General features: G+C 33.8%; 3 protein-coding genes across 7 annotated transcripts; 1 reads left to right on the top strand and 2 right to left on the bottom strand.

Annotated features, from left to right (window-relative positions):
- Nucleotides 1-907: 907 nt before the first annotated feature.
- LOC148209454 (uncharacterized) lies at nt 908-4235 on the top strand. 5 transcript variants are annotated; one of them, XM_088127563.1, is made up of 3 exons: nt 908-1434; nt 2305-3389; nt 3492-4235. In XM_088127563.1, the coding sequence occupies exon 1, from the start codon at nt 1025-1027 to the stop codon at nt 1361-1363; it is 339 nt and encodes a 112-aa protein (XP_087983689.1). In that variant the 5' UTR covers nt 908-1024; the 3' UTR covers nt 1364-1434; nt 2305-3389; nt 3492-4235. The 5 variants fall into 5 exon arrangements, with proteins under 5 accessions (XP_087983689.1, XP_087983688.1, XP_087983686.1 ...); XM_088127562.1 differs by having other exon boundaries at nt 918-1434; nt 2301-2449; nt 3497-4235; XM_088127560.1 differs by having other exon boundaries at nt 918-1434; nt 2301-2449.
- On the bottom strand, nt 2042-5026 carry NIP6;1 (NOD26-like intrinsic protein 6;1). Its single transcript, XM_022297711.2, has 5 exons — nt 4538-5026; nt 3830-4054; nt 3551-3745; nt 3287-3348; nt 2042-2534 (listed from the first exon to the last, which is right to left on the bottom strand). Exons 1-5 carry the CDS (start codon nt 4754-4756, stop codon nt 2330-2332), a joined length of 906 nt encoding a protein of 301 aa, XP_022153403.1. The 5' UTR covers nt 4757-5026; the 3' UTR covers nt 2042-2329.
- A 3288-nt stretch (nt 5027-8314) lies between these two features.
- LOC111020988 (Ribosomal protein L1p/L10e family) lies at nt 8315-13383 on the bottom strand. Its single transcript, XM_022297801.2, has 10 exons — nt 12718-13383; nt 12345-12416; nt 11707-11748; nt 11516-11618; nt 11077-11141; nt 10912-10956; nt 10721-10828; nt 10522-10609; nt 10271-10317; nt 8315-8749 (listed from the first exon to the last, which is right to left on the bottom strand). The coding sequence occupies exons 1-10, from the start codon at nt 13345-13347 to the stop codon at nt 8660-8662; spliced, it is 1290 nt and encodes a 429-aa protein (XP_022153493.1). The 5' UTR covers nt 13348-13383; the 3' UTR covers nt 8315-8659.
- Nucleotides 13384-15917: the final 2534 nt, after the last annotated feature.

The raw sequence follows: 15917 nt of genomic DNA, 5'->3' as shown, positions 1-15917 counted from the left end.
TTGGTCGAAAATATATGACTTAACCAGTTGAATTGTGCTCAAGTTGGCTCTTCGGGGTGGGGTTGAAAGAATAGTTTGTATTGTTCTTTTTCCCTGGGTAAATTTTGACTATTTGCTGGTGGTTTGTGAGACCGAGATGCTGTCATTTATATTTAAGCCATATTACCAAAATTGGAGATAACACGGAGAAATCTTCTCGTGTCTCATGTAAGGATAGGAAGATTGACTCGACAGTATTTTGTTGTTGAAAATTTGGCGGGTAAGTTTTAAAATTGAGATTGGATCCATCAATAAGATGGATTTTGTTCTCGAAAAATTATCTCATTGATGATATAAGAATATAATTTGTTCAATTCTGTACCTGGAAAGAACAAAAAGATATAGGGAATCAGTGTATGTGAAAAAAGTTCAATCATTGAATATGAAAATTATAAGCTAGAGAAAGAGACCAACAAAACAAAACCTTAAAAAATGAAAATGAAAATTATGGATTTAGTCCAAAAACTTTCGAAAATTTCAATTTTGTTATTAAATTTTGGACTTTACATCAAATAAGAGAGCCCATTTTAGAAAGGAAATGCACATTTTCAACTTCCTCTACCTAAAAAAAAAAAGAGAGAGATTGTATTTGAGAAGTTAAAGACTCAAATCAATAAAAGCACATTTTAGAGTTTATACTAAATTTTTATTCATTATTTATTTATTTAGTTTTAGTACATTTATTCGTTATTAATTGGTCACAAATTTTTGGAAAAATTTAACCAAATCAAAGAACCAAACTAAAATTACAGTAATTTAGCTCAATTATAATTTATATATAAATTAGAATGACCAGAAATTGAAAGAACCAAATTAAAATTACAGTAATTTAGATATGAAATTAGAATGGGTCATTGTGTGTCGTACAAATTCATAACATAAATCAGTGAAATCTTTTATTTTTTGAAAATGTCTTAATAAATTTTTAAATATAAAGTAAATAACAAAACTGGAGCGAGCGTCAAACCAAAAAACCAGAGCGCGAATGGCCGACGAGGATCCATGGTTAGCTCCGGACAAGCTCTACCACGTTCTTCTCTGTTTCACTCTCACCATCTTCTTCGATGCATTGGCCCGTCAGATTCGGTATCCATTCATCCGTCGCCACTCCATTCTGATCGGATCCGTCGCTTCCCTTTTCGTCGGAGCCGCCAAGGAGGTCGCCGACGAGCTCGGCTTCTTCAAGTCCGCCGGAGCCTCTGCCAAGGACGCAGTCGCGGATCTGGTTGGCGTCTTGATCGCTTCTTTCCTTCTTCACGCCCTCCGTTTCTCGATCAGAGGCGACAAAGATGCCAGCCCTAGTCGGGACATTTTAATGGTCTGAGAGGCTTGGCTTTTCGAGTACGAATGGAGGACAGTGGATGCTTACCTTCGACGGAGGTCTTGATCCTTGAGGTGATTTCGAGAACTAGAGGGATTGATTGGATGTGAATTGAACTTGTTTGAATGTGGTTTACTTTTCTTTGTTCCGATGAATGCTTTTTTTTTAAAAAAAAAAAAAAAACTTTTTTTTGTTCCGATGAATGTTTGAAATTTGGTCATAAATTATACATTATCTTCCCTGGTATGATTGGTTAGGCTAACTTCCTTACAATGGAAAGAAGTGTTAGATTTCGTTTCTGTATTATAAATATTTGAAGGGAAAGTGTGAATTTAGAAGAAAAGGGTAGTTTTTTTGCTTATTGTATGGTTGGGAATAATTGCTGATTTGGGATTAGGGATATGTAGATTAAATTTTCTGAGGTGATTTCAATGTAGCATCAAAGGATTTTCAAGGTTTATCTGACTTTCCCCTCTCATTTTGACAACAGAAACATGATATCCCAACCCCGGTTCAAATCCTACTAGTTTTCTGACGACCAAATATTGTAGAGTTAGACGACGACCAAATATTGTAGAGTTAGACGACTCTCTCGAGATTAGTTAAAGAGCATGTAAGCTGACCTAAAACTCACGGGAATGAAAAAACACAGATTATACAGTTTTCTGGATGTTACTCCAATTTATTTTAAAACTCAACTGCTATTGATTCATTTCATATTACAAGATAACTATTGGGAGTTTTTTTTTTTTTCTCTTTGTAAAAACTGAAATACACCGCGGGAACCCGCAATCGCAACCGGTCCATAGACACTGTTCTGTCAAGTATTTACTATAGAGAATTCATTCATCAGTTTTACATCTTACTGTTTTTTTTTTTTTTTTTTTGGATTTGGAAGTTGTCTCGATGATCTAATGAACATATCTTTTGGGTTATTTAGGTAGGTCGGGCAATGGAGCTGTCGAGTCGTCATCTTCGGAAGCTGCGCTCGGCAGAAGGCTTCCTATGCACGTCGCCATGTTCGTCAGGCAACTTTACTGCAGTGTAGATGCCAGCCCCACACAATGTCCCTAGGATGGGAGCTGTGAGGTAAACCCATATGGCTTTAAAGTTATTTGTAACTATGGCTGGCCCCAGTGTTCTCACTGGATTCATTGAAGCTCCAGTTGTTTCCCTATAATAGCATGATCAAAATGAGAATCTTTTAGTCTGTTTCTTGTTTAGTGAAGGTTAAGTTGCTCATAAGAGGCTCTAGATTACCAACCGTTTCGTTTTAGACACAGGAGCCACTTAGTTTATATCTGTTTTAACTATGGTTCTTACTTCATTATAGAGAAGTTCCACATTTTTTCTTAAGTTGGCCAATCTATTTCAAGTTAGAGAAGTTATTACGGGTTGAGTCATATGACGTGAAAAGGTTATTTAGAATTCCCAAAGTTAATCGACTGTATTTTAATGGCATATCATCATGTTTATAAATTCCCAAAGTTAATCAATTTCTTAAACTTTAGATGAGGTGGTCTAATGGCCAATTACCTTTCTTGATATTGAAGGTTCACTCTCCCACCTTCACAATTATTGTACTAAAAAATGGTTGAGTAAATGTTTTCAAAAACAAAAAAAAAAAGAGAAAAATGGTTCAGTAGGTTTAGACTAGGTTATTAGATATTTTTTAAAATTCAGGGGATACAAAAAAATGAAAAATGTCGGGTTAACTTTAAAAGTTCAGAGTTCTACTAAATATTTTTTTAGGTTTATGGACACATTAGACAGCATCAACATCAACGTTAAAAGTTTAGAGACTTATTAAGATCTATTAGACATAATTTAAAAAGTTTGAGGAACTAAATTTGTAATTTAATAATAATAATAATAATAATAAATTAAAGGGCCGTGATTAATTTATTGGGATTGTTTTGGACATACCCGGCGATGAGGACATTGAGCATGACTGTTGCTCCTACCGCGATTCCCGCCAAATCTCCCACCTGCCATTTTCAACTCCATATCACTTTGTGATTTTTTCTAGGTAACTAGTTGAGCTATACTTAGGTTGGCAGAAATTAAACCTATAGTATATATATATATATATATATATATATTTTTTTATATCAAAGTTTCTTCTTTTCAGAACAGGAATTCAAAGTCGGAATTCAAAGTCAAAAGAAGCAAGGACAAGGAGTAACTCACAGCTCGAGTATCAGTGGCGACTGCGGTGATGACAAACATGAGGTTGAAGCTAATGATGAACTCTAGAGCAAAAGCCTGCTCATATCCAACTGAAGGAACAGTGACTCCTCCCCCCATTATTGGATCAAAGATCCATTTCAATGCAAAAGAAGCACACAGAGAAGCCACCATTTGAGCTCCAATATACACCGGAACCTGCAAAAACAAAAACAAAAACAAGCAACTCAGAGAGATTTCTAAGCATCAGAAGATTCAGTGCATGGAGATCATGGCGCCTACATGCTTCCATGGAAAGTGCTTTAGTGCTGCAAAAGCAATGGTGATGGCCGGGTTCAGATGGGCTCCAGAGATGTGGCCAGTCGACGAGATGACAATCATCACCGCCAGCCCGGTCGAGGCTGCTAGGCCGATGAGTGTTTCGGTTCCTTGTGTCTTCTGGTTTACAATGGCCGTGGCGGTTCCAGCAAAGATGAGCATCAGAGTACTGATGAACTCTGCTCCCACCTTTAGGTATAACGAGATGTGGGGTTAAGAGACCATTTGATAATGTTTTTGTTTCTTGTTTTGAGTGATATTGCTGTCTAATTTCTTTTTCCTATTTATTGTTTTTTAGAAACGTTTTCTTTTAATTATCTGCTTGAATTTTCCAATCATGTTAATAAAAATATACTTTTACTATTCTATATTTATTAAATGCATCACAAATATTAACAAATATATATAATATAATAATTTTGAATATTTTATTTGAGAAAAGATAGATTTCATGTAACTTTTTATTTTCATTTAAAATTTTAGAGAACTTGAAATAAGGAACGATCACTGACACTGAGGTACATCTTTTAGTGAAAAAGTTAAATAAGATGTTACTGCTAAATGTAGTTTTTTTTCCTTCTACGAAGAATGATAAACAGAAAATAAGAAATAAGAAACTGTGATATTACTAAATAGATCTTAAATTTTGCTCTTTCATCTCTCGAGAATTACCTTTCTTGCAAGCGAGATAGGAGGAGGCGACAATGAACAAGAGACCTTGGAGGATAAGCCTCTTTCTTCATTGGTCCAATCATCGGCATTGAAAGAGATGCAGTTCTTGAGAAGAGATCTTTTACCATTTCCATTTCCATGGTGTTCCGCCCTGATCCCTTCAAAAAGAGGAGCTCCAGGTGTCCCCGGCGTGGATGGAGCTTCCTGATCTGTGTCCATCACTCAGAAAGAAAGAGAGAAAGGGAGAGGGAGGGGACAAAGAGAGTAAGTTTTCAGTTTCCTCGTGTTTTTGTTTTGGGTTTTGTCCCTTTGTCTTAGGAGAGTGAACCAAGCTGAATGCTGAATTAATATTTATAGAAGAAAATTGGTTGACTTGAGAGAATCCCAAGAGAAAAAAGAGAGAAACAGAAGTGAATTGCTGCAAATAATTTTGGACCATCTCTCCTCAAAGTTTTGATCTTTAATAAATCATTGTTCCTCTCTCTCTCTCAAATGCCACTGTTTACATGCATTCAATAATATACATTCTTCTATATATGCTCACTTCCATACAATTTTCCAATCTGGTGATCTTCTGAATCAAAATGATGATATGATGGAAATAATATGGTTCTAAACACTTAGATAGTTTCGATTATTTGAGAATATTTTATCTTGAGCAATGTGTGCTTTGATAACATTAAAACTATTTTCGATCTTAGCTATTGAATTTTTGTATTGTGTTTAATATTAATATTTTAAAGTCATCTGTTTTATTTTCAAATCTGACATGAAACACCAATGCATGTGCGTCGTATCCGATATATTATTATTATTATTTTAAGAAAATGATCAATGTTGTGTCATATCTGATTTTTTGTTTCGAAAGTAGAGGTGGTAACTACAAGAAGTTGTCGAGACATACTTGGTTGGGTCATAAGAAAATCCAAATTTGATGCTACAATTTCATTATTCAATTTCAATGGTACTATACTAAGTAAGAGTCTTATTGAAAATTTTTTAAACAGTAAAGACGAAATTGAAAAAAACAATGTACATTATTTTAGAAATTAAATAACATATTTAATCTTTTAACTCAATAACCATAAGATATCATTATTTAAACTATAAGTGAAACCATAGCATACGGACTTGTGACATCTCAGTTACACATGAGCTGGCTTCAAATCATTATAACCAATTATAAACCTTAAAATATTGTCCCAAACACATGATTATTGGTGATATAATTAAGAAAGTATCCTTGAAAGTCTTTAGCTAATTAGTTTTATAGTCCACTAATTAATTTAATAGTATAAGATAAATAAACCATCAAAGGTGGTGGTGCAGAGAATCTCTCTAATTGATATATAAACTATTTATATTTATTCCAAATTTGTTTCATAAGTATTGTTCAAAATAAGTGGCTAGGTTTTGATCCATTCCTTTCTAATTTCTATTTATGCTTTTGCTTTTCTTGCTTTAATCCTTATGAGGAAAAAAAAACCCCAAAAGAGGTTAAGATTAAGATTTATTTATTAGTTTACCGATAGGTAGATAGTGGAGATTCAAACCTTCGATATTTTGGTCGAGGATAAATACCTTAACCAGATGGGCTATATTCATATTGATATTTATGAAGTAGGAATAGTTTAAGATTGATTGATTAAAATTGTGTTCGTTGGGATTGTGAGGCTAAAATGGCTCCTAAAATGGCTCACTTTTTTTGCTCAAAGTATATGCTTTCTTTACAACATTGATGAGTGTGTCCAACACAAAGCACAAAAGTTATACATAATTAGGACTTCAAATTCTCCAAGTGATTGAATTCTAACATTCAATTGAGATTATTCTAAAACTATAGAGGATGTTATGTCTTTTTCCCTAAGAGCGAATATAATTTTTTAAAATAGAGAGTAATATAATAAAAAGTACCCAATTGATAAAGTAGGGAGGAATCCTAAAAATGTAGGAGTAAGGCCGAATATGAATAGGCAAAACAAATTTGTGGTTCTACTTAATAACGAATGATTCTTTTTAATGTACATTACGTTGTTACCAGTAAACTAAACTACAATTAAAATTACATTTTTTATTCACCTCTTACTCTCATTGACTCATCAAAAAGCGAAACAAAATCAAACCCGCTACACAATATCAACATTTGTGACAAAAGAAAAAGGCAAGAATAATATGGTTGGAATCAAATTGAAAAAGGGGAGGAACCTAAAAAAGTTAGAATAAGGTAGAATATGAGTAGGTGGTACAAGTTTAGATCATTCATGTGTGACCCTAAATGCCTAATTTCTCATCATCTTTTGTTCAACTTCTCTCGTAATTGGGTGACAAAGAATTTAATATTTTCAATCTTCTTGTCAAACAAGCTTTCAGATTTGTCATTTAATCGCCTCTTGAACTTATGCTAAAACTTGAATGGCCATTCGTAGTTTTTTTTAGTACAACATGTGGAGGTGGAGGATTGAACTCACAACCTTTTGGTTGGAGGCATATATTAATTACCATTGCTCCCTTTGGCAATGACCCTTCGTGTTTGAAGTTGGAAGCTTTCTTAGAGATATTTTGGAAAAATAATATATATTGACAAAAGAGAGAAAGACGTGTAATATTTTCAAAGACCTGCAAAAATTGAATAACAGTATTCTTTTTAAAATATATAATACAGAACATATTTTTAAATTTAAGAATGCATGTCACTTTTTAACACAGTACAATATGTTATATACCTCAATATAGCTATTAGAATACATTACACATTTTAAAATATAGAATAGCCGACACTTTTAAAATAAAAGAAAATGTAACACTTTTAAAATGGTAATAACTAGCAAAACTTTTAAAATTTAAGGACTCGTATTCTTTTTTCAACCTAAGAATATGTAATATGTTTAGAAAATATAGGATGTGCAACATAACATAAAATCACATTACACCTATAATAAGCATAAGAATACACATCAAGTTTTAAAATTTAGAATAAGCAAAATTTTCAAAATATAAATTATGAAACAGTTTTAAAAAGGTAGGCTATGCTAACACTTCTCAAAAATATATAAAGTAGGCAATGCTTTTGAAATTAGAGAGAAGTATAAAATAATCCAAAATTACTTCTTCTCAAATGTTGTAAGTTCAAATTTTAAGAATCTAATATTACTTTTTAAAAAAATTATATAACAAATGCTCGACTCTATTTAATAAAATTCAACATCTTTTAAAAATAATAATAAATAAATCAAACCTATTTATCATACTATACGTGACTTTGGCTTTTAATTATTTAGTGAATGAACAAAAAATGTACTAATATAAATTTAAAAAAACAATTAATAATCAAATTAATTTTTGTATACAACATTCAAGAATACTGAGATATAATAAACATAAAAATTTAGAGAAATAGGATTTAAACTAATGTAACGTAGTCTAAAAGCAAGAAAAAGAAAAGCTAAATTGCAACAAAAAATGGAAAAACGAAGTTGTAAACGTTTGTTCTAAATATATGTCTCATTTCTTTTTTAAGTGATTAATTCAACTTATGCACATCTCTAACTACAAAATTATTGAAGCTCCGATATCCAATATCGTAAAATTTGTATAACATACAAAAAATAAAAAAAATAACGACAACAGTAAAACAAATGCAAATTCAAGTAAAATCTAAGAGAGAACCGAGAAAATTTCAACCATCAAGATCATACAGAATGACCCAAATTAGAAGAACAAATCCATGTTTCATTCAATAAGTTATGAACAAATCCAGTCTCCATCAAATCCCCACTCTATCAGAAAACTTGCCTTTTATTTTCCAGAACAAGCAGGTGACGTGAGTTTTCAAGTCACAAAAACCATAGCTCGAGTTCAGTGATAAACAAATTGGCAAGAGCCCAGATGATCATTTAAATACAACAAAGCAGAGCAAATTCAAAATGACTCTGCCACAATTTGGTAAAAAAGCTAACAATTTGTACCTCAGTAAACGAAAATATGCCCTCAGTAAATGGTTGAAGAAAATCTACTCAGATCTAGACTGCTTCCCGATTTGTCACAATAAAATTATAACTGGGGGCAGGGGAGACCAAAGACGGAAAAAATGGCTACAAAAAGAAAGGATCTATATTAGAGATGTCAGCGGATCACACCGCTTAAGTACTTTCTGTTGTATTGATCTGCAACTTTGGACAAAGATTGTATCGTAACTGGGAATCCAGGACCCATCTGCACATAAGAAGAACAATGAATTGCTTCACCATCTATGAGACATTTTAGTAGTTGCAACTTAAAGATATAAGATCCTATAGAGATACGTATCACAAAACTCGGCAACAATCACTCCCACAACATTCATCTCTAGTTTGGTATCCCCAGAAAATAGGACCAATGGCTGCTCCAGATATGCTCGAATATTACTAGGGACGACGTAGTATTGTCTACTCTTTCAAATCAGCAACAGGTTACCCTAAAAGATTATGGTTTTGAGGAACTAAATTAGTTGCACAGGTTAAGGAGTTGTTTATGGTCTATAAGATTTAACATTTGTCGAAATAGTTAATCTTCTGTGAGGCCCCCATTGTTAATACTTACTCTAGGAAGGGTAGAAAGAGAAGTAGCCATAACGGTAAGGAGAGAGAATGAGTGCTTGGTGCTTGGTGCTTGGTAGCTGGTTAGGGTATACATTTGTTTCTGTGCCTTTGGAAAAGGAAAAGATAGGTTAGGAGAGTCTCTCTCGAATTGGTGGGTTAGCTCTGTAATGGCTGAGGGCTATATCCTTTGATATTGAATAGAGAAATAGTGAGGAGATACATCAGATCTTCCCGTAACTCTTTTATACATGCTACAAATGAATTACTCAGTACCCTTTTTGGCAAAATAGTATTTGAGATTTTTCTTATGATTTCAAGATACTCAGTACCCCTTATCGGGCAGGTAGGGATCCTTTGTGGAGCATTTTTTTTTTTTGGGGGGGGGGGGGGGGGGGAATGATATTTTGAGATTTTTCTTCTGATTTCCAGATACTCGGTACCCTTATCGGGGTAGAGGGATCTTTTTTTTCTTTTTTTTTAGACTATTTTATGGGGTATTTAGATCGAGAGGAATAGTAGAATTTTTAAGGGGCGGGGAGGTCTTGGGAGAAATACCTCTTTCTGGGTGTCAATTTCTATGACTTTTTTAGTTAGCAGTCAGTCATGTGTCATTATTTTGGATTGGATCTGGTGAATCTCCTTTAGGCTTGTTTTTTTGTATGTCCCTTGTATATTCTTTCATTTATCCTCTCTGTAAGCTCGGTTTGTTATAAAATTAAAAAAAAAATTGTTGGAGTAATTCAACTTTTCGTTTCGTGCCAAGGCATTAGTAAATTATGACATGAAATTTTCATACATTTGATTCACTAATCCATCCAAGAGTCGCAAGAAACAAACCGAAAGATGCCATATAACTTGCAGCACGTAGCATTAAATATCCAGACTGCCTAAACATCAAAATGAAATCTTAACGTTGCAATGAAAATAAGCTTGTGATCTATTATCGCAATTTTTGTAGCATAAAGACTGCCACCATGTTCATTACGGTTGCAATTAGAAAGTAATGTATGATTTAGTAACTTTGGATATTGTACAATCCAAGTAGATTCCTAAGGGGTTTTGACACAATCATTTTAGTCGAACTCAACAGTTTATCACTATGCCCCATATGAAATTCTGATATTACAAGTAATACAACAAGGGTTATTAGAATTACCGTGCTACATATGTGGAAGGAATTTACATATCCAGCATATTTTGAGGCTGCAAGTAATAACGGGTAATTTCAGTTATAGAACCAAAGAAAACGCGCCCCAACTAGCAAAATTTATTGCAGCTGACAAATAGTTTGAAGACTGGAAATATTTTTATCCCGTGAAGATGACAGAAGCACTTAAGTTCAATGATGAAAAACTTGCATTACATTCATCAACCAGAAATTAACAAAAAATAAGAGACACAACTTGCCTTTTTTCAAGCCTGCAGGCTTTGCAAGCAAAAGAGCATTCACAAATGCGCCAATATTTTCTCGTAAGGACTCTTCCGAATGACTCACCTGAAGAAAGTAGTTAAAGCGGACTTAGAAGGTTGCATTCCTAGAAACTTTCACTCGGCATGTTGATTCCTTAGAAAAACCAAGCAACCTACTTTAAATAAAGTGATTTACCTTCCCAAGCCCCACATGCACAATTGATGTAGCATCCATTTTAAAGTGCATGTGACCTTCTCTTGCTTTCTTTAAGGCCCCTCTGACATCACTGGTTACAGTACCTAGCTATACAATAAATCAGCACATCAGAGAGAATATTTCAATTTATAAGCTAACAACACCATAGAAACAGAGAATTGTGGGCTCACTTTAGGATCTGGTAGCAACCCACGCTGTCTCAAAATCTTTGATATCTGATACACGCAGTAAGATCAAACGTAGAGTGAATTTCTTATTACAAGATTCTCCTCGAATAGGAAGCCATCAGCATAGAACAACAATACTTATTCACAAAAAGTTTAAATTCTATAAACCTTGCCAATGCGCCTCATCATTTCGGGTGTTGAGAAACACTTATCAACATTGAATTTCCGACTGGCTGCACACATAGAGAAATGAAGTCTCAAACATTGATCAATTACAAATCCAAGTTTGTCTGAACTCAGAAATAAAATTTTAACAAGGGAGGTCAGGATGAAATTGATTTTGTAAAGCTTCTGATCATTTTCATTGGGACTTTTTGAAATACGTTATATTGTGTGAGGGATTTAGATCGAAGGAGAAGATATGGATAATTGGGTGCTGATGCCACAAAGTTTCTGAAACTACTATTTTCTGAGTGGCAATCCTAGAGGATACATTGAGGCCTAAAATGTGATTAAGATATTAGTTTCACTACTTAAGGGTTCAAAAAGTTAAAATTGACTCACTAAGTTGAGTACAAGAGCAAAAAATAAAAATATCAATTCTTACTTGCAATTTCCTCTATTAGTTCAACGCCACCTACAATATCAGCTCCAGCAGCCCTTGCTTCCTCAGCATCAGCTCCTTCAGCAAAGAAAGCCACTCTGACAGACTGTAAAATGATATTGGTTTTCCAACAAATCAGCTACGATATTGAGTTCCAACATGACATGCTTATTCATACAAAGTTCAGATGCTACCTTTCCAATGGAATGGGGCAAAGTCATGTTACCCAGAACTTGCTGCATTTCAGAAAAAGAAAGCTATGAGTGCAAACAATATTGTAGTAGAAAAAAATAATGTAGAATACCACATAAGGAAAGGACATATCATTGTGCATAGAATCAGCAGGAGAAATGAAGGAATCATTTTTACCCCATGTTCTCAAATAAAGAAGAATGTGGATAACTTTAAAAAGTTAGATAAAACATGTAACAGAACATACAACATGGTAATTTTAAATTTCAACCAATTCAAATCGTGAATAAGACAACCAAATCATTTGTATATATGCTCTCTGAAAAAAGGGCACACAAACTATACATAATACCACAACTATACCACAACTGCATAGATCATAATGCTACAAGATACAGTTCGGATCTCTCATTCTCACATACAAAGCTATTTTGAGAACTCTACTGCATAGTGCACGGCAAGGCCAGCATAATCCAAACTAACAACAGGTACCACATTCAAATCAACCGATGACTCAGAAAATTCAGGCTTCCTTTCTACCCTAAAATTCCATTATTTTAACACTGGTAATAGTATCATTCGAACTCAATACAACCAAGAGAGAACATTACAGAGAGTCCAGAGATGATAGATACATTACCATTTTCCTAGCATCAACCCCCAATCTTGCATGTGCTTCAACAGTCTCATCAAAATTCCGCTTGCCATTAGCCTGAACTTAAATAAAATCAGAAAGCATTGAAGATTAAACAGTGAGATTGTTAATAATTGCTTCATGAGTTAAAATCTAATAACAGATATATGGGCATTAGTCTGCCTAAAAATATATAACATATATTGGTTCCCCCAACTGAAAATCACATTCCTTTTACCATTCCATCGATCATGTAGACAGATACTCTAAAATCTACCTCTTTGGTATTCTAAACTCTTTTTAATTTGAAAGAAAACAGCTTTCAGTTCTCCAAATGCACCCTTGAGTAGTGAAATTTCTCAGAATCTTTTGTACTGACCTTCACTTGCCGGATTGCGTCCATCAAATCAAGAACCACCTTCTGCTCTTTCTTCTCGACCTTGATCAGCATTGGAAATGGAGCAGTTACCTTATCCTCTTCCGCAACCCTGAAAACCCTCCTCCTCCACTGATTCTCCGCTTCAATTCTCTTCCTCTCCTCCTCCATCTGCGCACTCTCCTGACCCTCTCCCAAAGCCGCATCGCCCGAAGCCGAGCTCTTATCTTCCGGAAGCGGAGCAACACGCGTCGGATAAGATACCGGATTTATAGACGGAGCATCCTTCATATACCGAACATCCTCGCGAGTCCAGGTCCGTCGGGTCTCCGGACTCAACGGCTCCCGCGGCCGCCGAGGAGGAGGAGACGGCGGAGACTGTGCTTGGGGAGGTTCCGGAGAGTCCTGATCCTGAGCCGATTCCGGCTTGGGCTTGACAGAGTACGAGACAGGCTGAATGGGAACGGAGCGAGGGGTTCTTCGGGAGGATTCGTTGGGGGGAGAATCGGCATCGGGGTTGGGTTCGGAGGAGAGGGATCTGTGGAACCCAAGAAATTGAGGAGTCGAAAGAGAAGGGGGTTTGGTGAGGCAATGGCGGCGAGATTGAGTGAGGATGTGCTTCAACACTCCCATGGCTGCCTTCCAAACTCCAGAAGGAGAGAATGGACTGTGGGTTTAGAGGTTTAACCTCTAATCGGGTATGGGTTTCAGAAAAACGGGTCGGTTTCGGTCATTCCGGCTCGGGTTCCAGTGGATGCGTCGGGCTCCAGCGGGGAAATGGGAATAGATTAAAATTTTAGATATACAATATTCACTTTTTTTCTCTTTTTCTTTTTCGGAACGAAACAACCAAAACTTAGCTCTATGTCTTAATACAATTAACCAAATAGGGAAAAAAAATCAACTAATTACTATTCAGAAATTTACCCTCGAATCAGATTTCTCATAATTAAGATGGTTGGAGATATATGTCAATTATCACGGCTTATTTGACTATGTTATCTACTTACGTAGGTAAAAAGACCAAAATAATTACTTTATAAAAATAATTTAGAGAACATAATAAATATTTAAAAAAATTAAAGAAGTAAAATAAACTAAATTTGAAAATTCATATACCAAAATAAATTGCATTTTAAAAGTTTAGAGATTAAAATTAAATAAATACTTAGAATGTTATCAAAATAAGATTTGAACCTAAATTAGGGGTTTTGGATTTTCTAAAATTTGTCCATATGTATGTAACAATAATTTTTCATTATTCTCTCTACTTTCGTAATTAGATAGATTAACAAAGTCCCTACGGTTATTCACTTATAAATTTAGGGTGTATTTGAGAGTGATGGTAGAATAAGTGATTTTGAAAAAAAGAAATTTAAGTATAATTGATTTTCCAAAATTATCATTCTAGTGATACTTTAAAAATCATTTAAAGTAATTTTAAAATTTTCTAAATCAATTTTTTAATTTGCCACATGATCAATGTAAAAGAACGTGATTTTGATAATGGCAAAAGTGATTTTGACATGTTCAAACAAATCCTTAAAGTGATTTTCTTATTTCCTCCACAAAATTTAGCTTCAAAGTATTATCTTCGATTTGTGTTTCTGAGCGATAATTTGCTAAACTTTGAAAAGATGCTCCCGTCCTAAAATTGTTAATAATATGGCTTAAAAATCGTAAGTTCGAATATTTATCTATATATCTAATTTCAATACTGGAAGAGATGGAACCAACATCACCCTAGAAGGAATCATCTTGGCCAAGTTGCATTGGTAGACAGATAGACAACCTCTTTGTCACTTTGAGAGCTTCCTATAATCTTTCTGTTGTTGGTAATGAATAAAACAATTAGGTCAAAGCGAGCATAGTTCAGTCCTAATTGACATATATATCCGATCAAGAGATTGTGAGTTCCATTTTCAACCCACATATTATTACCGTATTTATTCAAATTCTTTTTTTATCAAGCGTTATGATTCACCTCTCCAAATAAAAAGTTAAAAAAAATCTAGTTCTTTTTATCATGTTTTAATTCTAATCCTCGATCTCCACCTCTTTGAGTTCAAATATCAAAACTTTATCCATTTGATTAGATTCATGATCTCTTTTAAAAATAGTTCCGGTTGAACCAAACAAATGTGTGTTTATTATTAATTAAAAAGTATCTCTTTTAGTTAATTATTTTATTTCCCCTAACTTTTTCTTATTTTTTATGGTGAGACAATTTTCACGAACTGTAATACTGTTTTATAACCTAAAGCACCGGGTCTTCTTATCAACGGCAGAAACAATTTTGTGATAGTCTCACTTGAATTCAAATAAAATGGTTTATAGTTTATTTGATTTGGGTCTATTATCTAATAAGAATAGTTTAGATCGGAAAAATTTACAAACCAAATAACTAGGTGATATATCTCGAAATGCCACGCAACCTAATCTAAGAATGTTTTTGCCTGCATTATTCTATCACTCTTTAATCTACTAACTTTTCAATGGTGCAATAACGTCGTTTTGAAATGGTAGAAAAATTTTGTAGTGGATTGTTAAGACCTATATATTCTATATAATATACAACCTATATGGATTGTGGATTCGAATTCACAACCGGTTAAAAGACCTGTAGATTTTAATTGGTATTTGGTTTTAGATTTGTTGTTTGTGTCAAAGCTATTGGAATAATGGAAATGATAAGCATTGAAAATGGGAGATTTGAAACGTAGGTTTCTTAAGTTATTAAGATTTTTTTTTCTTTTGAAAAATTCTGTTTTACGGAATAAAAGTTTTGTAAAATTTGTTTAACTTCCTCAAATTTTTTTCTGATAATTTCTTAAGTTTATTTTCAAGAATAACTTAATTTTTAGAACACCAAACTTGTACTTTCTAAAAAATATGTTTAATTTTACGAACATCTTTTGAAAATGAGAATTGAGAAAGATGAAATAGTTAATCTTTTGGGTAACCATTTTTGTTGGTTGTTTTTGAAAATTATGCTTGTAACACTACCACCTACATATATTGAAAAACAATATTAGATCTAATTTACTAATAGAAGATCTAATACAACAATTAACAAATTTAATCTTAAACAGCAGCTCAACCAAAACAGTGTTCAACAAAATTAAACAACGATAAAGATGAAAACAGATGAGTTTAAGGGAAGAGATGGACACACAAATTTAAAGTGGTTCGATCAAGAAGAT

This window comes from Momordica charantia (assembly GCF_013281855.1).
Source record: "Momordica charantia cultivar OHB3-1 chromosome 8 unlocalized genomic scaffold, Mcharantia_2.0 BLBB01000008.1, whole genome shotgun sequence".
NCBI classification, from domain to species: Eukaryota; Viridiplantae; Streptophyta; class Magnoliopsida; order Cucurbitales; family Cucurbitaceae; genus Momordica; species Momordica charantia.
Note: the sequence above shows the minus strand (reverse complement) of the source record. Positions and strands in the feature narration are given on the sequence as shown.

Excerpts from the sequence above, each read along its gene's own strand:
- LOC148209454 (XM_088127563.1), top strand. The coding sequence starts at position 1,025 with ATGGCCGACGAGGATCCATGGTTAGCTCCGGACAAGCTCTACCACGTT.
- LOC111020988 (XM_022297801.2), bottom strand. The coding sequence starts at position 13,347 with ATGGGAGTGTTGAAGCACATCCTCACTCAATCTCGCCGCCATTGCCTC. Across the intron at positions 11,749-12,344 it reads GGGTTGATGCTAGGAAAATG|CAAGTTCTGGGTAACATGAC; the intron begins GTAATGTATCTA and ends TCTGAAATGCAG. Across the intron at positions 11,142-11,515 it reads ACTAATAGAGGAAATTGCAA|CCAGTCGGAAATTCAATGTT; the intron begins GTAAGAATTGAT and ends CTATGTGTGCAG.